Source organism: Protopterus annectens, chromosome 7.part0 (genome assembly GCF_019279795.1).
Source record: "Protopterus annectens isolate FY-2018-M chromosome 7.part0, PAN1.0, whole genome shotgun sequence".
NCBI classification, from domain to species: domain Eukaryota; kingdom Metazoa; phylum Chordata; order Ceratodontiformes; family Protopteridae; genus Protopterus; species Protopterus annectens.
The window spans coordinates 1,194,296,039-1,194,312,928 of NC_056739.1; the positions used below are offsets into that span (position 1 = coordinate 1,194,296,039).

The 16,890-nt window shown below is 40.4% G+C and overlaps 1 protein-coding gene across 1 annotated transcript in view; it reads right to left on the minus strand.

Moving 5' to 3' along the window:
• Positions 1–16,665, minus strand: part of LOC122806149 (TBC1 domain family member 2B-like) — a 192,582-nt gene extending 175,917 nt beyond the window's left edge. Inside the window, exon 1 of the mRNA XM_044076386.1 lies at positions 16,610–16,665. Within this exon, the coding sequence (XP_043932321.1) occupies positions 16,610–16,665 (56 nt within the window). The remainder of the gene's footprint in view (positions 1–16,609) is intronic.
• Between the last annotated feature and the right edge of the window lie 225 nt (positions 16,666–16,890).

The window sequence follows — 16,890 nt, forward strand, 5'->3', positions numbered from 1 at the left end:
GCCAAACCTTTGAAATAATGAGTTAACTTCTTTTGCTTGTCTTCTGTCAGGTAAGCCATTTGAGAGGTTGTGTCTAGATTGGCTCCTAAGAAAGTAATTTGCTGGGATGGCTGCAGTCTTGACTTTTGGAAGTTGACTGTGTATCCCAGAGTTTGTAGCAATTGAATGACATAATCCAAGTTTTTTGTCAAAATCAGTTTGTCGTCCGCTTGTATGAGGCAGTCGTCCAGGTACAGGTAAATTTGGATCCCCTGGAGCCTGCAATGAGCAATTACTGAAGCCAGGCATTTTGTAAACACTCTGGGCGCAGTAGATAAGCCAAATGGCAATGCTGAGAATTGATAATGCTCTGGCCCTGCAAGAAATCTGAGGTATCTTCTGCAGCTGTGTCTGATAGGGACACGCAGGTATAGCCTTGGTCTATAATGTCCAAAATCCATTTGTCCTTTGTCAATCTGTGCCAATTGTCTGAAAACAGAGATAATTTTCCGCCCAAGGGAGCTTCTGTTTGCTCTTTGGTTAGCGGAAGTAGAGGAAAGTCATTGGGGTTGTCCCTGTGGGGCAGGAGAAGCCCCTGTGTCACTTCTTTGGTTTGCTGGTTGCCATTGTCGTCCCCTGTAGGAACCTCTGTATTGTCCTCTTCCTCGGCCACGCCTGCTTTTGCCACTTTGAAATCTTTCAGTATTAGGAAAGGACCAGTTTTTTGAAGGCCAATTCCTGCTGAATCTGGGTGGCTGAACCTGGAGGAAATCTTTGACTGTCTGAACTGACTTGGCTTTTTCCTCAATGGTCTTTAATACATCTTTAGCATTAGCACCAAAAAGCTTGTTATTTTCCAAGGGTGCATCAAGAAGTTTTGCCTTAACATGATCTGGTAGAGGTTGTTCTTTTAACCATGCATGTCTGCGAATGACCGCCCCTGTCATAGCTGCCCTACATGAAGCTTCCAATGCATCATATCCACACTGAAGGAAGTGATTGTTAACTTGCTGAGAGTTGTGTACAGCCTCCTGCAAAGACTTCCTATCTAAAGGATCAGGACAGGCTAAAGTTTTCTGTAAATCATCTAACAGGAAATCCTGACATTGAAACATATGAAAAAGACAATTGAGAGCTCTCATAGATAAAGTAGTGGAGGTGTAAACCTTCTTCCCCCATCTCTCTAATGACCTAGCTTCCCTGTTGGAAGGCAAAGGATTTTTGGAGGTGGTAGCTGAAACCCCTTTCGGCCCCTGTAAAATAGTTTCTAAATCAACAGCATGGGCCCTAAAGAAATGAGAATGTGTTTCAGGAACTCTATAGTATCTGTCCGGCTTGGCAGGAGGGAGAGTATCAGGGGTAACACTGGAGTCAGAGTATAAATCATCCAAAACATCAAGCACTGGAGGTATAGCTAAGGACCTGTGCTGGGGCTTTTTAAGAAAGGTACGAAGGCGCTTTCTGGAATCAGAAAATTCCTGGCCTTGCCACTTAAAATGTTCCCTCATGGAATGCAGAACTTCCCCAAAAGAAATATCCTCAGGAGGGGAGGCCGAGGGGATGGAGTCCTCTGCATCTGAGTCCTCGTAGGTCTGGAAAGGCTCTTCCTGGCTATCGGAGTGGCCAGAGGCCTCAGAATCTTCATCTGAAGGGAGAGGATCAGTGGGCTCAACCCTGGGCCTCTTATCAGGAGGAGGCTGGGATCCTCTCTCAGGATGGGCCTGGGAACCTCTGATCATGGAGATTAAGTCTGCTGCCATAGTCATGATTTGTGTCTCAGGAGTAGGCTGAGGTAAGGCTTTTGCAGTAAGGTGCTTAAGTCTTGCTGGCTGCCTTAGCACGTGTGTAGGCCTTGATAGACATGGACATGGGAGGCCTAGCAGCTCCACGTGCAGGAGTTACCTTATCCACAGCAATGGTCTCGGGCATTTCCTCGGTTACAGTATCCGGAGGAAAATCAATAACTGGCGTCGGTGTGGTCTCCGGTATCGGTAATGCGGTGTCTTCGGTTCGGAGCGGTGAAATAACCGCCTCAGAGGGAACCGGGGCACTCGCGGTAGGTTTTGGCATGGTGTCGGTGGAAGACGCGGGCCGAGGATGGCGATCCCGGTCTTTACGTTTTTTAGGAGTCTGCGATGTCGGTAATTCCGACGGCATCTTGTAATCGTATTTTTCGCCGAAAAAGTCTTCAGCGAACTCCGCCCGGCGCCTGAGAGTGCGCTTATTGAAGCGAGCACAGGCGGCACAGGCCGAGACGTCGTGGTCTGGGCCAAGGCAAGGAAGGCAGTAAGAATGGAAATCCTTATGAGGTATTTGTTTACCACAAGACAAACAATTATTAACTTTTTCAGTAATTTCTGACATTGGCTGAGGAAAGAAAATGTCCCCAACGGGGTACTTAGCTTTTTTGATGACTTCGGTTCGAAGAATACAGGAGCTGACCGACCGGCACTTGCGAACTGCTTCTCGGGCACCGCGCGGCAAGAAAGACTGAAGAAGATGGCGTCGGCTGATGCTTATGTACTCCTGCCGCTCTGACGTCGGAGAGAAATGCGACATCAGCCGACGTCGGACCCAGACTTTGGAATCCGGCCGACCGAGGGCTGCCTGAGGCAGGACAACCCATATGTTATGACTGCAGTTGCATTCTTGAAGGACATCATGTGAAGATCAGGAAAATATACTATAGTAGCAGGGTTGCAAAATTTGAGAGAGATGAAAACTAAATCTTACATTAAAATAAGTGGCTGAGAAGGCAGAAAAAGAGAAGTCCCTTTTAAGTCTACCCTATTTTTGAAGCTATTTTTCAGCTGATCCTTTCCTTACCCAACTATCCATAGCGGGATATAATGAAAGTCTCTGTGGTCTTACATTCCACTACCTACTCAGATCTGTTCCATTTATCCAATAATAAATGTACCTTCTAATGTCTAGCATCAACTTTGTAATTTTATCAGGCAGACATGCCCTTGCTTTTCTCCTCAGTCTTTTTCCCTGAGCTGTACATCGTCAAACTGCCCCATGTCTTATGCATCATCAAACTGCCCCATGTCTTATGCATACATATCGAAGTCCTCTTTTTTTGGTCTATTCTCCAATAAGGACAGATTTAGCTCCCATTCCTTTATAACCCTAAAACCTTAGTACTTTCTTAGCTGTCGATGTCCTTTAGCAACATGGGCAGCAGGTGGCAGTATGATGCAGCTGTTAAGGCTACTGCCTCATGCGGCTTCCTTACCCAGTTCATTCATTATACAGCATGCCTTCTGTGCAGAATCCACATGCCCCCCCCCCCCCCCCCCAGTGTCCACATGGGTTTTTGTTTGGTTCTCCAGTACCCCTTCATGCTGTCGGTGAACAAGAGAACCTTTAAACGGTCCTCAGATGGACATAGCCTGGGCATGTGTGATTCAACGGAGTTGCATCACATGCAAATTAGTTCTCTGACAAAAGCATGTAAAGTGCTAGGAAAGGGTCTGGCTTGCCCATGACCCCGAAAAGGATAAAACAGTTATGAACAAAATATCTCACAAAAAAGTACAGTTGTGTACCTACCATAAATGTAGATGTTGGAGTGTATTCACTGTTGCAGTCATTACAATTGGGTTATCCTGCTGGCAGGCTACCCGCAGTCGGCCTGAATTCCAAAGTCTAGGTCCGGCGTCGGTTGCGGTCGGCAGGGGTATAAAAGATGCAGCCAAAGCCATTTTCTTCAGTTTTTCTTGCCCCAGATGTCAGGTGCCCCTAAAATGGTAGGCTAAATTATGCCAATAAGCATGCATGCACAAACAACAACTTTTCCTTCATCTACAAGCAAATACACCACATAGGTTGTATAGAATAGAGAAGTACAGATAAGTCCCAGCAAAGAAAAAGGGGGATGGTGGGAGGGTAACCTGGACTGCAACAGTGAATACACTCGAACATCTACATTTATGGTAGGTACACAACTGTACTATGTTCATCGTGTTTCACTGTTGCAGTCATTACAATTGGGTTGAATCCCAAAGCTAAGGTAGAGAGGCTGGTGCTAAATAGGATTAGGAGAGGCTATCAGGCCCTGCAGAACTGCAGTGGCAAAACCTGCCCTGGATTTAGAGTAGAGAGGTAAGTGATAGTGTTTTGTAAAAGTATGCAATGAACTCCACGTTGCAGCCTCTAAGATTTCTTTGGTTGGTACTCCTCTGAGGAAGGCTGCTGAAGTGGCTGCTGCTCTGGTTGAATGTGGCCTAATGCCCTTAGGCACTGATTTGCCATGCTGTGAATAGCACAAACTAATGCAGTGGCCTATCCACTTTGAAATAGTCTGCTTTGAGATAGGCTTTCCTTGTGATCCTGCAGCATATGCCACTAGAAGTTGTTCAGTCTTTCTGAAAGCTTTGGTTCTGTCCAAGTAGAAGCATAGCGCAACTGCCTGTGAATGTCCAAAGGATGCAAAATTCTCTCACTCTTATTCTGAGGGTTTGGATAAAATGTAGGCAAAATGGATTGTTTGGTTAAGGGCCACACTGGACACTACCTTAGGCATAAATGTAGGGTTTGTCCACAGAGAAACCCTGTCAGGATGGAAAATGATAAAAGGTTCCACAGCCATGAGTGCCTATAATGCTGAGGCTCGTCTAGCCGAGGTTATTGCTAGAAGCAAAGCTGTTTTCCAGGATAAGAATTTTATATCAGCTGTACAGGCTGGCTCAAACAGAGGCAGTGTGAGATTTTCCAAGACAGAGTTGAGGTCCCATGCAGGTATTGGTGCTCTCCTTGAAGGTCTTATGTTTTTGGCCCCTCTGAGGAACTGCCTTAGTAATGGATGAAAAAAATAGGTGGTTCTGTATTGTAATGAGCTGAAATGGCAGAGGCATGAATTTTAATTGATGAGAAGGAAAGGCCTTTATCAAGCATCTCAGTTAGGTATTGCAAAATCTGAGGAATATTTGGAACAAAACCTTGTGCCTGGTTCCAAGCGCAGAATCTCTTCCATTTTTCTGCATAAGATTTTCTGGTGCTAGGCCTCCTGGCTTCCAAAATAACAGCCATCACTGCTTTAGAGAGAGGCGTGTCTTGACTGGCTACATTATCCCCCATGCTGCCAGGATTAAGGTCCTGAGTTGGCTGTGCAGTATCTGACTGTCTTGTTGGGTCAATAAGTGAGGAATTTGAGGTAATGTCCAAGCTGGGAATTGAGACAAGCTCTTTAGGACCGTGGACAAGTGCTGATGGGGCCAGTCTGGGGCAATCAGTATCACTTTTGGTCTTTCTTGTCTGACCTTGAGAAGTACCTTGGGGAGGAGAGGAAGAGGAGAAAAAGCATATACTGTTAGGTCTTTCCAGCTGAAAGATAGAGCATCCACTTTCCATGCTTGCTTGTGATAAGTTCTTGTGCAGAATCTCTGTATTTGGAAGTTGTGAGGGGAGGCAAATAGGTCTATGTCCGGGCATCCCCAGTTCCTTGTTATCATGCTGAAGACTTGTGGATCCAATTTCCACTCGTGGGGATCCATTAGGTTTCTCTGCTTAGTTCGTCTGCCAGGGTATTTGTCCTTCATGGCAGGAATTGCGCTTGCAGATGTACTTGGTAAGTCAATGCTGTGTCCCACAAGTTCATGGTTAGTCTGCAGAGGGGGTAGGAACGTGTGCCTCCCTGCTTGTTTATGTACCACATGACTGTAGTATTGTCCGTCCTTATTAGTAGTTGTCCTGGATGAAGTAGATCCTTGAAGGCTGTCAGGGCATTCTGAACAGCTAGCATCTCTTTTTGATTGATATGTAGATGCATTTGACTTGTGGACCATGTGCCCTGAATACATCTTCCTGTCATATGCCCCCCCCCGGCATAACTGATTCATCTGTTGTCAATGTCTGCCTGGCTGTGGGTAAGGTGAATGGCTGTCCCGTGTTGTGGTGACAGGCTTTTGCCCACCATTGAAACTCTTGTTGCAGGCAGGGAATGAGAGTAATTATTGTTTCCAGGCTGTAGCAATGTTGAGTCCAAACACTTTTTAGATACCATTGAAGTTTCCTCATATGCAGTCTTGCATATGGAATTAGGAGAATGCAGGATGCCATGAAGCCCAAAGCCTGCAGAATTTTTCTTGCAGATAACTGGATCTTTGTTGCCAACATTTTGAAATAAGTAGTCAGTTGTCTGAGTTTGTCTAGTGTGAGATAAGCCATCTTGGCAGTTGTATTTAAGCTTGCACCCAGGAATATCTCTTGAGAGGGTACGAGTTTTGATTTCCTTTCATTTACTGTGTACCCTAGACCTGTTAGTAATCTTTTTACAAACGCCAGATGCTGTAGTACGATGTCCTTGTTCTCTGCTTGAATACGGCAGTCATCCAAGTAAGGATATATTTGTATTCCTCTGTCTGCAAAATGCAATCACTGGTGCCAGGCATTTTGTGAAGACCCTGGGCGCAGTAGATAAGCCAAAGGGCAGTGCTGAGAACTGGTAGTGCATTGAGCCAGCTATAAATCTGAGGTATCTTCTGCATGATTGTCTGATTGGTACATGCAGGCATGCTCTTTTAGGTCTAAAGTCACTAGCCAAGCCTTCTTGCCCAGCATGGGCAGAAGCTGCTGCAAAGTTAACATTTTGAATTTTGGAATATCCAGGAATGTGTTTAGGATAGACAGGGTCCGGTATTGGTCTCCAGGTTTTGTCCTTTCTGGGCACCAAGAATAACCTTGAGTAGAATCCTAGTCCATGCTCTTGTTGTGGTACTAGCTGAATGGCTCTCATGTCCATGAGTGATAAAACTTGTTTTTGTGCCTCTGCCCATTGGTTGCGTGGCAGATGTGGCATACCGTTTGGCCTTGGCAGGGTGTGAAAGTGGAACCTGTAGCCTTGTGATACGATATTTAAGACCCATTTGTCCTGGGTGATCACGTGCCAATTTTGTGAAAAAAGTGCTAGTCCCCCCCCCCACACACACACACACACACACAAAGGGGCTGCCAGAAGATAAGTGCTTGGTGCTGGCAGAGGAAAGTTATTGAGACTGCTTCCTGTATGGCTGTGATTTTTCCTTTCCACTTTTGGAGGTAGAAGCACCCCATTATTTAGGCCTGTATGAGCCCTGTGGTTGTGATCTGACTCTGGGGCGTCTGTATCTGCCTCTTTGTAGCCTGACACTGGAAAGGACCAATTCTTTGCAGGCCAGTTCCTGCTAAATCTGGGAGGCTGTACCTGCAAGAAATCCTTGACTGTTTGCATAGATTTAGCTTTATCCTCCATTTTCTTCAACACCTCTTCTGCTTTAACACCAAACAAAGTATCATGCTGTAATGGAACATCTAATAATTTTGCTTTAAGATGATCAGGCAGATTCTGTTCTTTTAACCAAGCATGCCTCCTAATGACAGAACCTGTAACAGCGGCCCTGCAAGAGGCCTCTAGAGAATCAAACCCATATTGCAAAGTATGCTTTCCCACTTGTTCAGCTGCATGCACCAAATCCTGCATTTCCTTGTTTTCTGCACATTCTGAATTTGTCAACATTTTCTGTTTAAGCAGTGACATAAGATATTGCTGATATTTAAGCATATGAAACTGGCAATTTAAAGCTCTTACAGCCAAGGTAGCAGAAGTATAAATCTTTTTCCCCCATCTGTCCAGGGCCCTAGAATGCCTATCAGAGGGGATAGGGTTTTTTTGCAGTGGAAGCCTTGACCCCTTTGGGACCCTGAGAGATGGTTTCTGGGTCAGCAGCAGGGTTTTTATAAAGAAATTTATGTGAATCGGGAACCCTGTAGTATCTGTCTGGCTTAACAGGAGCTGGAGGTAAACAGTCTGGAGACAAACCGGACTCTGAGAATACATAATCTACAATGTCTAAAACAGGAGGGATAGCAAGGGGCCTGTGCTGAAGTAATAAAAGGAAATCTCTGAGCCTTTTCTAGGATTCTGAGTAAACCTGGCTCTCCCAGTAGAAATGCTTCCTCATAGTATGCAGCGTCTACCCAAAAGAATAATCCTCAGGAGGAGAGGCTGAAGGGATAGATTCTTCAGCATCAGAATCCTCATAGGGAGGAAGAGAATATTCCTGCTCAGAAGTGGAATCAGAGGAAATGGAAACCTGATCTGAAGATTCATATTCTATCTCTTGCCTAGACCTCTTATCAGGAGGGGGATGGGAACCCCTGATCAAAGTAATTAGGTCTTCAGCTATTTTAAGCATCTGTTTTTTAGGCATGGAGACCTGTCCAGGAGAACACTGCACTTGTTTCTTTGTCTTTAGAGCTGCTTTAGACTTTGTCTTTGAAGTTGAAGGAGGTTTCACATATAACTGTGTAGGCCTGAAAACATCCTCAGAAGCCGATGCCTGCTCAGCGGCTCCGGACCCATCTGTGGGAATAGTTTCCGAGTGTTCAATACCTTGAGTTTCCAGTGGCCTAGTCAGCTCCAAGTGGCAGTCAGAAGCGGCCTGTGGCTCTGAGGTAGTGGGCATCAGGGGCTGCAAAAGCACCTCACTGAGAACCGGCGAACTGGGGACTGGCTTAGCGGAAGCCTCATCGTCGGTTTTGGACCTCGGATGCCTGTCTTTTTCTTTGTCTTTGCATTTTGTATAAACTCCAGTAGTCGGCTGTTCTGATGGCATTATATAATTGAATCTTCTGCCAAAGTAATGAAATGCAAAATCCTACCGACGCTTAATAGTGTGTTGGTTAAATCTAGCACAAAACTGACAACTAGCAATGTCGTGGTCAGGGCCTAGGCAAGGAATACAGTAAGAATAAAAATCCTTATGAGGTATTTGCTTCCCACAAGAAATACAATTATTAACTTTTTCTGACATCGGTCTGGAGCAAGAAAAATGTTTCCCCGATGGGGTACTTAGCTTTAATGAAGACTTCGGATCTGAAATTTGAATTTGAAAATCTCAGGAGTCGGCCAACCGGCACTTGTGAACTGCTTTTGCTTCGGGCACAGCGTGGCAAGAAAGACTGAAGAAAATGGTGTTGGCTGCATCTTTTATACCCCTGGCACACTGATGTCAGGGAGGAGGCGACAGCAACCGACGCCGAACCTAGACTTTGGAATTCAGGCAGACTGCGGGTAGCCTGCTAGCAGGATAACCCAATTGTAATGAGCAACAGTGAAACACGAACATCTATGTAGGTGAGGAAAGAAAAGGCGATGGAACAAGTACTGGGGCAAGGTTAAGAACAGGAAAATATAGATAAAGCAAAAATAAAAAATAATAATTGCATAAAAGGAAACAATTACTTAATGCTGTTTCATTTAAAGAAATGACTATTAAGAATGATAAGGCAATTACTGGCAACAAACGTGTTTGCAAGAAACAGCTGACATTCTGTTTAGATCAGGTGAATAAATAAGAAAAAAAATGCAGGTTTGTGTGCAACGTGGAGTTGAGGGAACAACATCTGTTCAGGTATTGCTATTTCATTTAAAAATAAAGAAATTAAGTTGCTAGATGTTATTATACTGGAAGGTGTAATTTCTGATAATAGATTGAGTAAAGGTATTTTGAGGAAAAAAAGTGTTATGAAAATCAACATTGTGTTGGTGGGTGACAAATTGTAATTTATGAAAGGAAGTAGGCAAGAATACTTTTGTAAAGACCTGGAGGCATGTCATGGAATGTGGGCAAATCATGTAAGGAAATGATAGAAATTACACTTATAGCAAAGGTAAATTATATACAGAAACTGACTATTGTCTTTAAAAAAATTGCTCCATTTAAGCAGGGTGTCTTAAGTTTTAATTTTTTGAAACACAAAACTTTATGGATTGAATGGGGAAGATGACAGGTTTCTTAAGGCAAGAAAGGAATGTGAGTATGGGTCAGATATGTAACATGGCAGAGCCTCAAAAGAGAATAATAAAAATTACAAATAGCTGACTGTAATAAAATTACATAATTCATGTACAGTAAATTATCCCTCCTCCTTACAACCACTATCTTTTGTATGCAACTTTTATAACACTGTTGTAATAAACAAACTGTACACTGTATATACTACTCACTCCTCACTACTGTGCACAATTGTTATCCTATACAGTAATAATATAATGATACACGTCTCTGGAAAGAAAGTGATTTGTACATTTTGTAACCCAAGCGTATTGTTTTAACTGTCTTCTGGAGCTTTCCTCACTGGGCCTCCACTGAAAAGGGGTCTCTCAACCCCAGTTAGAGTATCCTGGCAAACAAATGCTAAATTAATATGTAAAATAAAATAAAGTCTTAAAAGGGCTCTTTGGAAGAATAAATTACAATATAAAAACTGTTTAATTCTAAGGGATCACAAACAAATGATATCAGATCAGAACTACTAGATCTAAAGACCTAAATTTCGCTTGCAACAAAAATAGAACATGTTGGAGAGAGATATGCATCTCAGAGAATTTCCTCTCTCAGAAACAGGCTCCCCATCCATGTAAAACAAACTCCCTCCCTAACCCTATCTAAGTACAACTTGGACCATTGGATGGGAAATTGAAAAGTCACCCTTGGTCTGGCACCCACATCTCTGATGGACAGAGGTGGTCAGTAAATCATGCCAGAACTAACAGTCACCCCTATATAAACATCTAAAACATATAACTTGTGGGACACATTTGGGTTGCACAGCTAGGCTTACAAAGGCCCTAGTGGTGGGTAGCCCAGTATACACGTATGAATCTATAAAGATAGAGCCTTATAGATTTCTAAGGAAATAATTGGGAACTGCTCGGTGTTTTACTTGACATTAAATGTCAATAGTGCTTCAGGGAAACATGGGTTTGGTTATGATTTAAGTCGAGATGACTGAGAATCTATAGGTAGTGCTGCTGAAAATTATGAACAAACAGTTACAGCATGGGGTAAGAATTCTGAAAAAAGTGAGTGAAGGAATTAGAAGATTCGTTTTCAAAAACTGGGAAGAGAATAAGAATTGGCAGCTGCTCACATTAAACAAAACCAATTATAAACTGTTTATGAAAATTTTACAAAAGAAGACAGGAATAGCACTGCATTATGTGATAGGTGAAGGACTGTGTCACACAGGGGAAGCAAATAAGGTTACGAGTGATTTTGTACAGAGATATATTTGATTGAATAACAAGGGAAAAAGCTGAATATAAGGTGATGGTGTACAATGTAGAAAAAGCTTACCAATTTATACTGCATGACAGCATCTTGAAAAATTTGAGGGAATACGGCTTGAAAAATAAATCCGTTCTAATAACTAAACTAATCTACTTGTGCACTTGTAACAGGGTTAGGGTTAATAGGTTGTTACCTGAAACTGTTAGCATAAAAAGGTGTAAAGCAAAGCTGACCCTTTAGTGTAGTGTTATCTCTGTTGGTATTAAATGCGGTTACTGGATGGTATAAGAGGCAGGAGACAGACACACACTGGGTAGTTAGAATACCTTTTTTTTGCTTATGTGGATGACTTGGAACTGGTGCGAACTAAAAACAAACTTTGGATAAAGGAAGTATTTACCATAAAACAACCAAAAATAATCAACATAGAATAATTTAATGAATCAAGATGCAAAAATCATCCAGTAAGCATTTTCGGATGGTTATACTTCTTCGGACTGAATGAAAAGGAGTAAAACACAGCATTATATATTTAAAACAATTAAAGCCACATCAATAAAACATTTACATAATTAATCTAATTAGGTCACATACTGCCTGCATTAGTGTTTAAACTTCTTTCTCTTTAAATAAACTTTGATTTTTTTCTCATTTAATTCTGGAGGGTTGCTGGCATCTAGCTTCAGTTGCCAGCAATATTCCCTCCAGTTCAAGTCTTCTTCAGCATCCTACCAGTTATTAAATTCAGGTACATAATCAAAAACTAGAATCTTTGGTGAACCTCTACATTTGGTTAAACAATAATGTTTGCCTCATGCATTATTAATATCGGCTTTACCTATCACATATAAATGCTCATGCACTCTTGTAGCTCTGGCTACATAATATGCAGGACAGGATAAGCGAAAAGATAAATATACTATATATTTGGATTTGCATGTATAACCCCCCCCCCCCCAACAGAAATCTTTACATTATTTGTTAAAAGTTAATTTACATCCACCTTTAATTACTGGCAGTAATTACAGTCAAAGTATTTAAACATCCTTTCTTATTTTCCTTATTATTCCTACAACTTAACTTCATTTGAAAAATATTCTTGAAGTTCTTTCCTCTCATTTATAAAAATAGGAGCTTCCTACACTCCTTTAACCTCAGGAAAACTACTTAGAATTTTCTAGTTTTCTTAAACATTTTCCTTGATCTGTTTCACATCTAATGAACACTGTACCACCATTCCCATTCTACAAGTGTCATAACCATTGCTAAACTGTTCACACCACTATTTTTGCTATTTTAAAAACTATTCACTTCATCAACCTTTTGTCTTACCAGCTTTTTAGGGTTAACCACTTAACATCAACTTAGAATATAAGGACGCCCCTTCTTTTAAGAATAATTCATCACTATCAGTCAAACCACTAATTCTCTAACTGCCCCTTCCCCTTCACTATATTGTTTCATACCTATGGAATATACATGCTTCCATATTCTAAATAGATATTACTCTGTACCCTTTTTTTTGTAAATATATTTTGGTTCTTGATTCATTACCATCTTTATAAAATCTACATCTAAAAATGCACATTCTTAAGACCATAACAAGAAGTACACTTTAAATAACTGCAGGCAGAATTAACATGTTGAATAAAAAACAATTTGTCTAAATTCCCCTTCCAAATAAAAAAAATAAATAAACAAATCAATAAAATGTCCATAGTACACAACTTTTTTATAAAATTCACCATTCATAATAAATTCCTTCTCCCAGGCTATCATAAAAACAGCATAACTTGGAGCCATGGCTGCTACCATGGCTACCCCATTTGTTTGTTGGAAGAAGGAACCATTAAATTCAAAAAATTATAAGACAAAAAAAACATCAAGCAATTCCAAAATAAATATAACCATGTCATTTGTAAAAAAATTTGGAGCATAACAATTCCACTCATACATATTCAATGCCAAAATCATTGGGCATCATAGTATACAGTGACTATATGTCCACAGTAACCATGTCATCACAATCACACAAAATAATACCCTTAACAGCCTTTCCTAAATGCAAATGTATCACAAATAAATAAGCTTTTCCCAACAACTTTTTACAGCTGCTTATCAGCAAAAGCAGCCATGGCTTCTGTCTTACTCCCTCCACTTGCCACAATGGGTCTAAAAGGAGGGTTCTCTAATGACATATGAATTTTGGGCAGGCCAAATATTTTGCAGATTTTAGGGCTCCCCTTAATAAAGAAATCTGCTTTACTACAAGTTCTCACATTGCATAACTGTTCTATCAACATATCTATAAAACTAAGCGATTTTTTAATCGCACTAAAATTGACTTTTATATATAAAATTTACTATCCTGCAGCATAAAATCAGCCATGTAAGATGGCTTACAATTTATACCGAGAGGACATCTCAACAAATGGGATAAGATAAACAAATTATTAATGAAAGCAATTTAGATTATACAAACCAGTAGATGTAGAAACTGTTATTTAATAAGATGTGGAATAGTGATGAAGTGATGTGAAAATGACAAGATAGTCGTGGACAAAATGGTGGGGATAATGGACAGGTTTGCGTTGTGTACATATACTTCATATCTAAGTGTATGTAATACTCCATCTTATGACATTAGCATAATAATGTGTGTAGAATAATTAGAGGTGTTGACCAATAAGCTCCCTGCTCAAGCTGCATTGGCTCTTCCACAACTACCTGAGCTGTCATTAACTCAAGCAGATGGGACCTTAATTTAACATCTCATCCAAAGGACAGATATGAAGACCTTTGAAGAAACCAAACATATACAAGACAGTCTAAGAGATGATTATTCTGACAAATGAAAAGCTGCATTCACCAAGCCTTTTCTGATGTGAACAAAATTATCTTGATTGTTAAATATACTTTGGCCTTTTTACATCATAGTGTTACAGTTAACTTAGAATAATCATTGTAATTTAAAGCATGATTGTCTCAAACATACATGATTAATAGGAAAAAGGTGGTATGGCAATAAATGGTGTGTAGTTTTAAATGGTAATGTCCAGGTATACAGAATTTGCACATCATGTGGCAAACACTCCAAGAAAATTCACCCTGAATAAACACACAGATGTTAGAAGCTCAATTCCCATTGCCTTGAAGTATAACTGAGCATTCTGATAAATTTCAAAATGTAACTAAACCAAAACAGTCAGTGTTATCCCTTACAACCAGCAAAAAAAAAAAGTAATAAAAAGTACTAGGGAAAACACCGGGCACAGGATTCCCAAGCACTTCAAAAGCCACAGCAGTCCACTCAATGTATTATTAAAGAACGATCAGTTTTTTATTCACATCAAGAACTCCATAAGATTTAGCGCTTTCGTCTACTGCACCACAGACCATCAGAATCAATAAAAAAACTTTCACCACTGATATTTATACCATTTTCAAGCCAATGAGTTCATTAATTAATAGCAACGACTTCATTAGCTTGAAACAGTAGTAAACTGCCATGTGAGTTCTTCAAAAAACTGCATATATAAAACACTAAAACTTATAAACAATATGAATAACTATTGTTATTCATAAGATATATTAAAAACCTGATAGCAACAAACATGTTTTTATGCATTAAACTTGTGTTTTTGTGATAAATATACTATAAGATGTTCAAATGACAAGCTGAAGCTTAACCTATATATAATGCATGCATTACAGTGTGACATTTATGATAATGATGCACATATTTATTATTATATCTACTACTGTCTTCATTCCAGCACAGGTGTTAATAGTAACATTATCATTAATTACCATAGGCACAAGTTGCATTTAACAGCAACTGCCATCTCACTTCTCTATTCCAAAATAGCTTTTATATTACCCCCCAGGCTGTGATATAACTATTTTCACAATTCCAAACCTGAAAGTAGAACAAGTAGGATTAGCTGCTATATGTCTATATAGACCACTGTTTTTGTCCTTTCTCCTTATATTATAAAGATGTTCATATATCCTGTTCTTAAAAGCTCTATAGGTTTTCCCAATATAGAATGCAGCACAGGTGTTACACTTAGCTAAGTATATCAGCTGCTTAGTATTACAGTTCCCTTTCTTAAACTATATCTTTGTTTTGTTAACATTCTCTAGAATAATATAGTTGTCTTCTATGATAGCAAAGCACTGATTGCACCTACGACATTTCCTAGTAACATTATTGGTTCTTCCTTTTGCTTGTATACGTCTATTATATTAAAATTTATTTTTCAACTTTGGGGCAGTTTTATACACTAAGTTAGGCTTGTGCCCCAAGATTCTACAAACCTCGGCATCACCTTTTAGGTGAACCCAATTTCGTGTAACTATATTTTTTACTATTTCTGCTGTTGAATTATATTCTAATATTAATGTTCTACTAAAACTATTCTTTCCCTCTGTATTTCTATTACTTACCAATTCTGCGCCTAATAATGGTTTATATGTTTTGCCCCATTTTCTCATAACATATTGAGAAACGTCAATCATAGAAATGGGATATCCTCTGTCCTTAAACATTCATCCATTATTGGCAATCTTCTCATAGTCAGAGGTCATCCGAGCTGCTCTTATACACTGCCCTTTCAGTATACAATTTTTTTTTTGTTTCCAAGGATGACAAGTAGTGTGTTCTAAATAAGAATTACTAAAGGTGCTTTTCCTATATATTCTAGATTTAAACCCTTTGTCAGTGTGAGAGATAAATGTATTAAAGTAAGCTATCCCTTGAGTATTACAGAAATGTGTAAACTAAGTACTGTATTCCCCTGAAAATAAGATTGGGTCTTACACTTTTTCCCATACGCATTAGGGCTTATTATCAGGGGATGCCTTATTTACACCCCCCCCCCCCGTACAACAATCGACATTTATTCATGTACACAAACTGACATTTGGTACTTTTCGATTATTGGGCAACAGGTTCTAGGTAACAGTTTGTGAGAATTCTACATAAACAGTGCAACAAACATTTCAGCTTCAGAATATCTACACCTTGGCTTTCACAGTGCAATATTTCATGCTGAACAGAAAGTGCAGAAAAATCTCAATACATGTGTACTGGAGGAGGGGAATAAAACAGATGAATAACTGCCACTTTTTGAGCGGTGATGCTTTCTTTATTCCTTACCCAAACCGTAAGAGAAGAATTATGGAAATTCATAAAAATGAAGTCGGGGAACTAGTGCCCTTACTTTGCAATTACCCCTTGATAATGAAACGTTACCTTAATACAATAAAGTCAAAAAACTGACAAGAGCTTGCTGGCAGCTGAAAGCAGAAGCAATCCATTCTGTTGCCCCAATAACGGAAAAGTTAAATACAGTCATGTCATCATCTTCTGGAACATTGTCATAAGTCTCCAACTCCCAAATTCCGGCCTGAATTTCTTGCAACTCCATTTCCTGTAGAACCATTGGCCCCAATCTGTCATGCCCAGCAACAGAGCTCTCCTTAAATGAGCACTAGTTGTCCATTAGCCTGCTCATAGTGCATTGGCAACACAGCTGTCAGTGATTTTAACCCGTGAATTCTTCACCCACGTCACAACCTCTTGCAGGCTAGTCTCCACAAAGTTTCCACGCTGATTTCTCTCCATTGTATTTTCAATGTAGTCATTGAGTTCCATGTGCAAATGGTCCATGAATGGCTTGTTTATTGCAATATCAAGAGTCTGGAGATAGGCAGTCATTCCTGCGGGAATCATTATTTGATCTATTCTACTCTGTGCAAGGAAGTTCTTCAGGTCTTTAGCGTAGTGAGTGCTGGCTGAATCCCAGACTAGCAAACCTCTTTCGCCGCCTCGCAAAACAAGTGGCAGCAT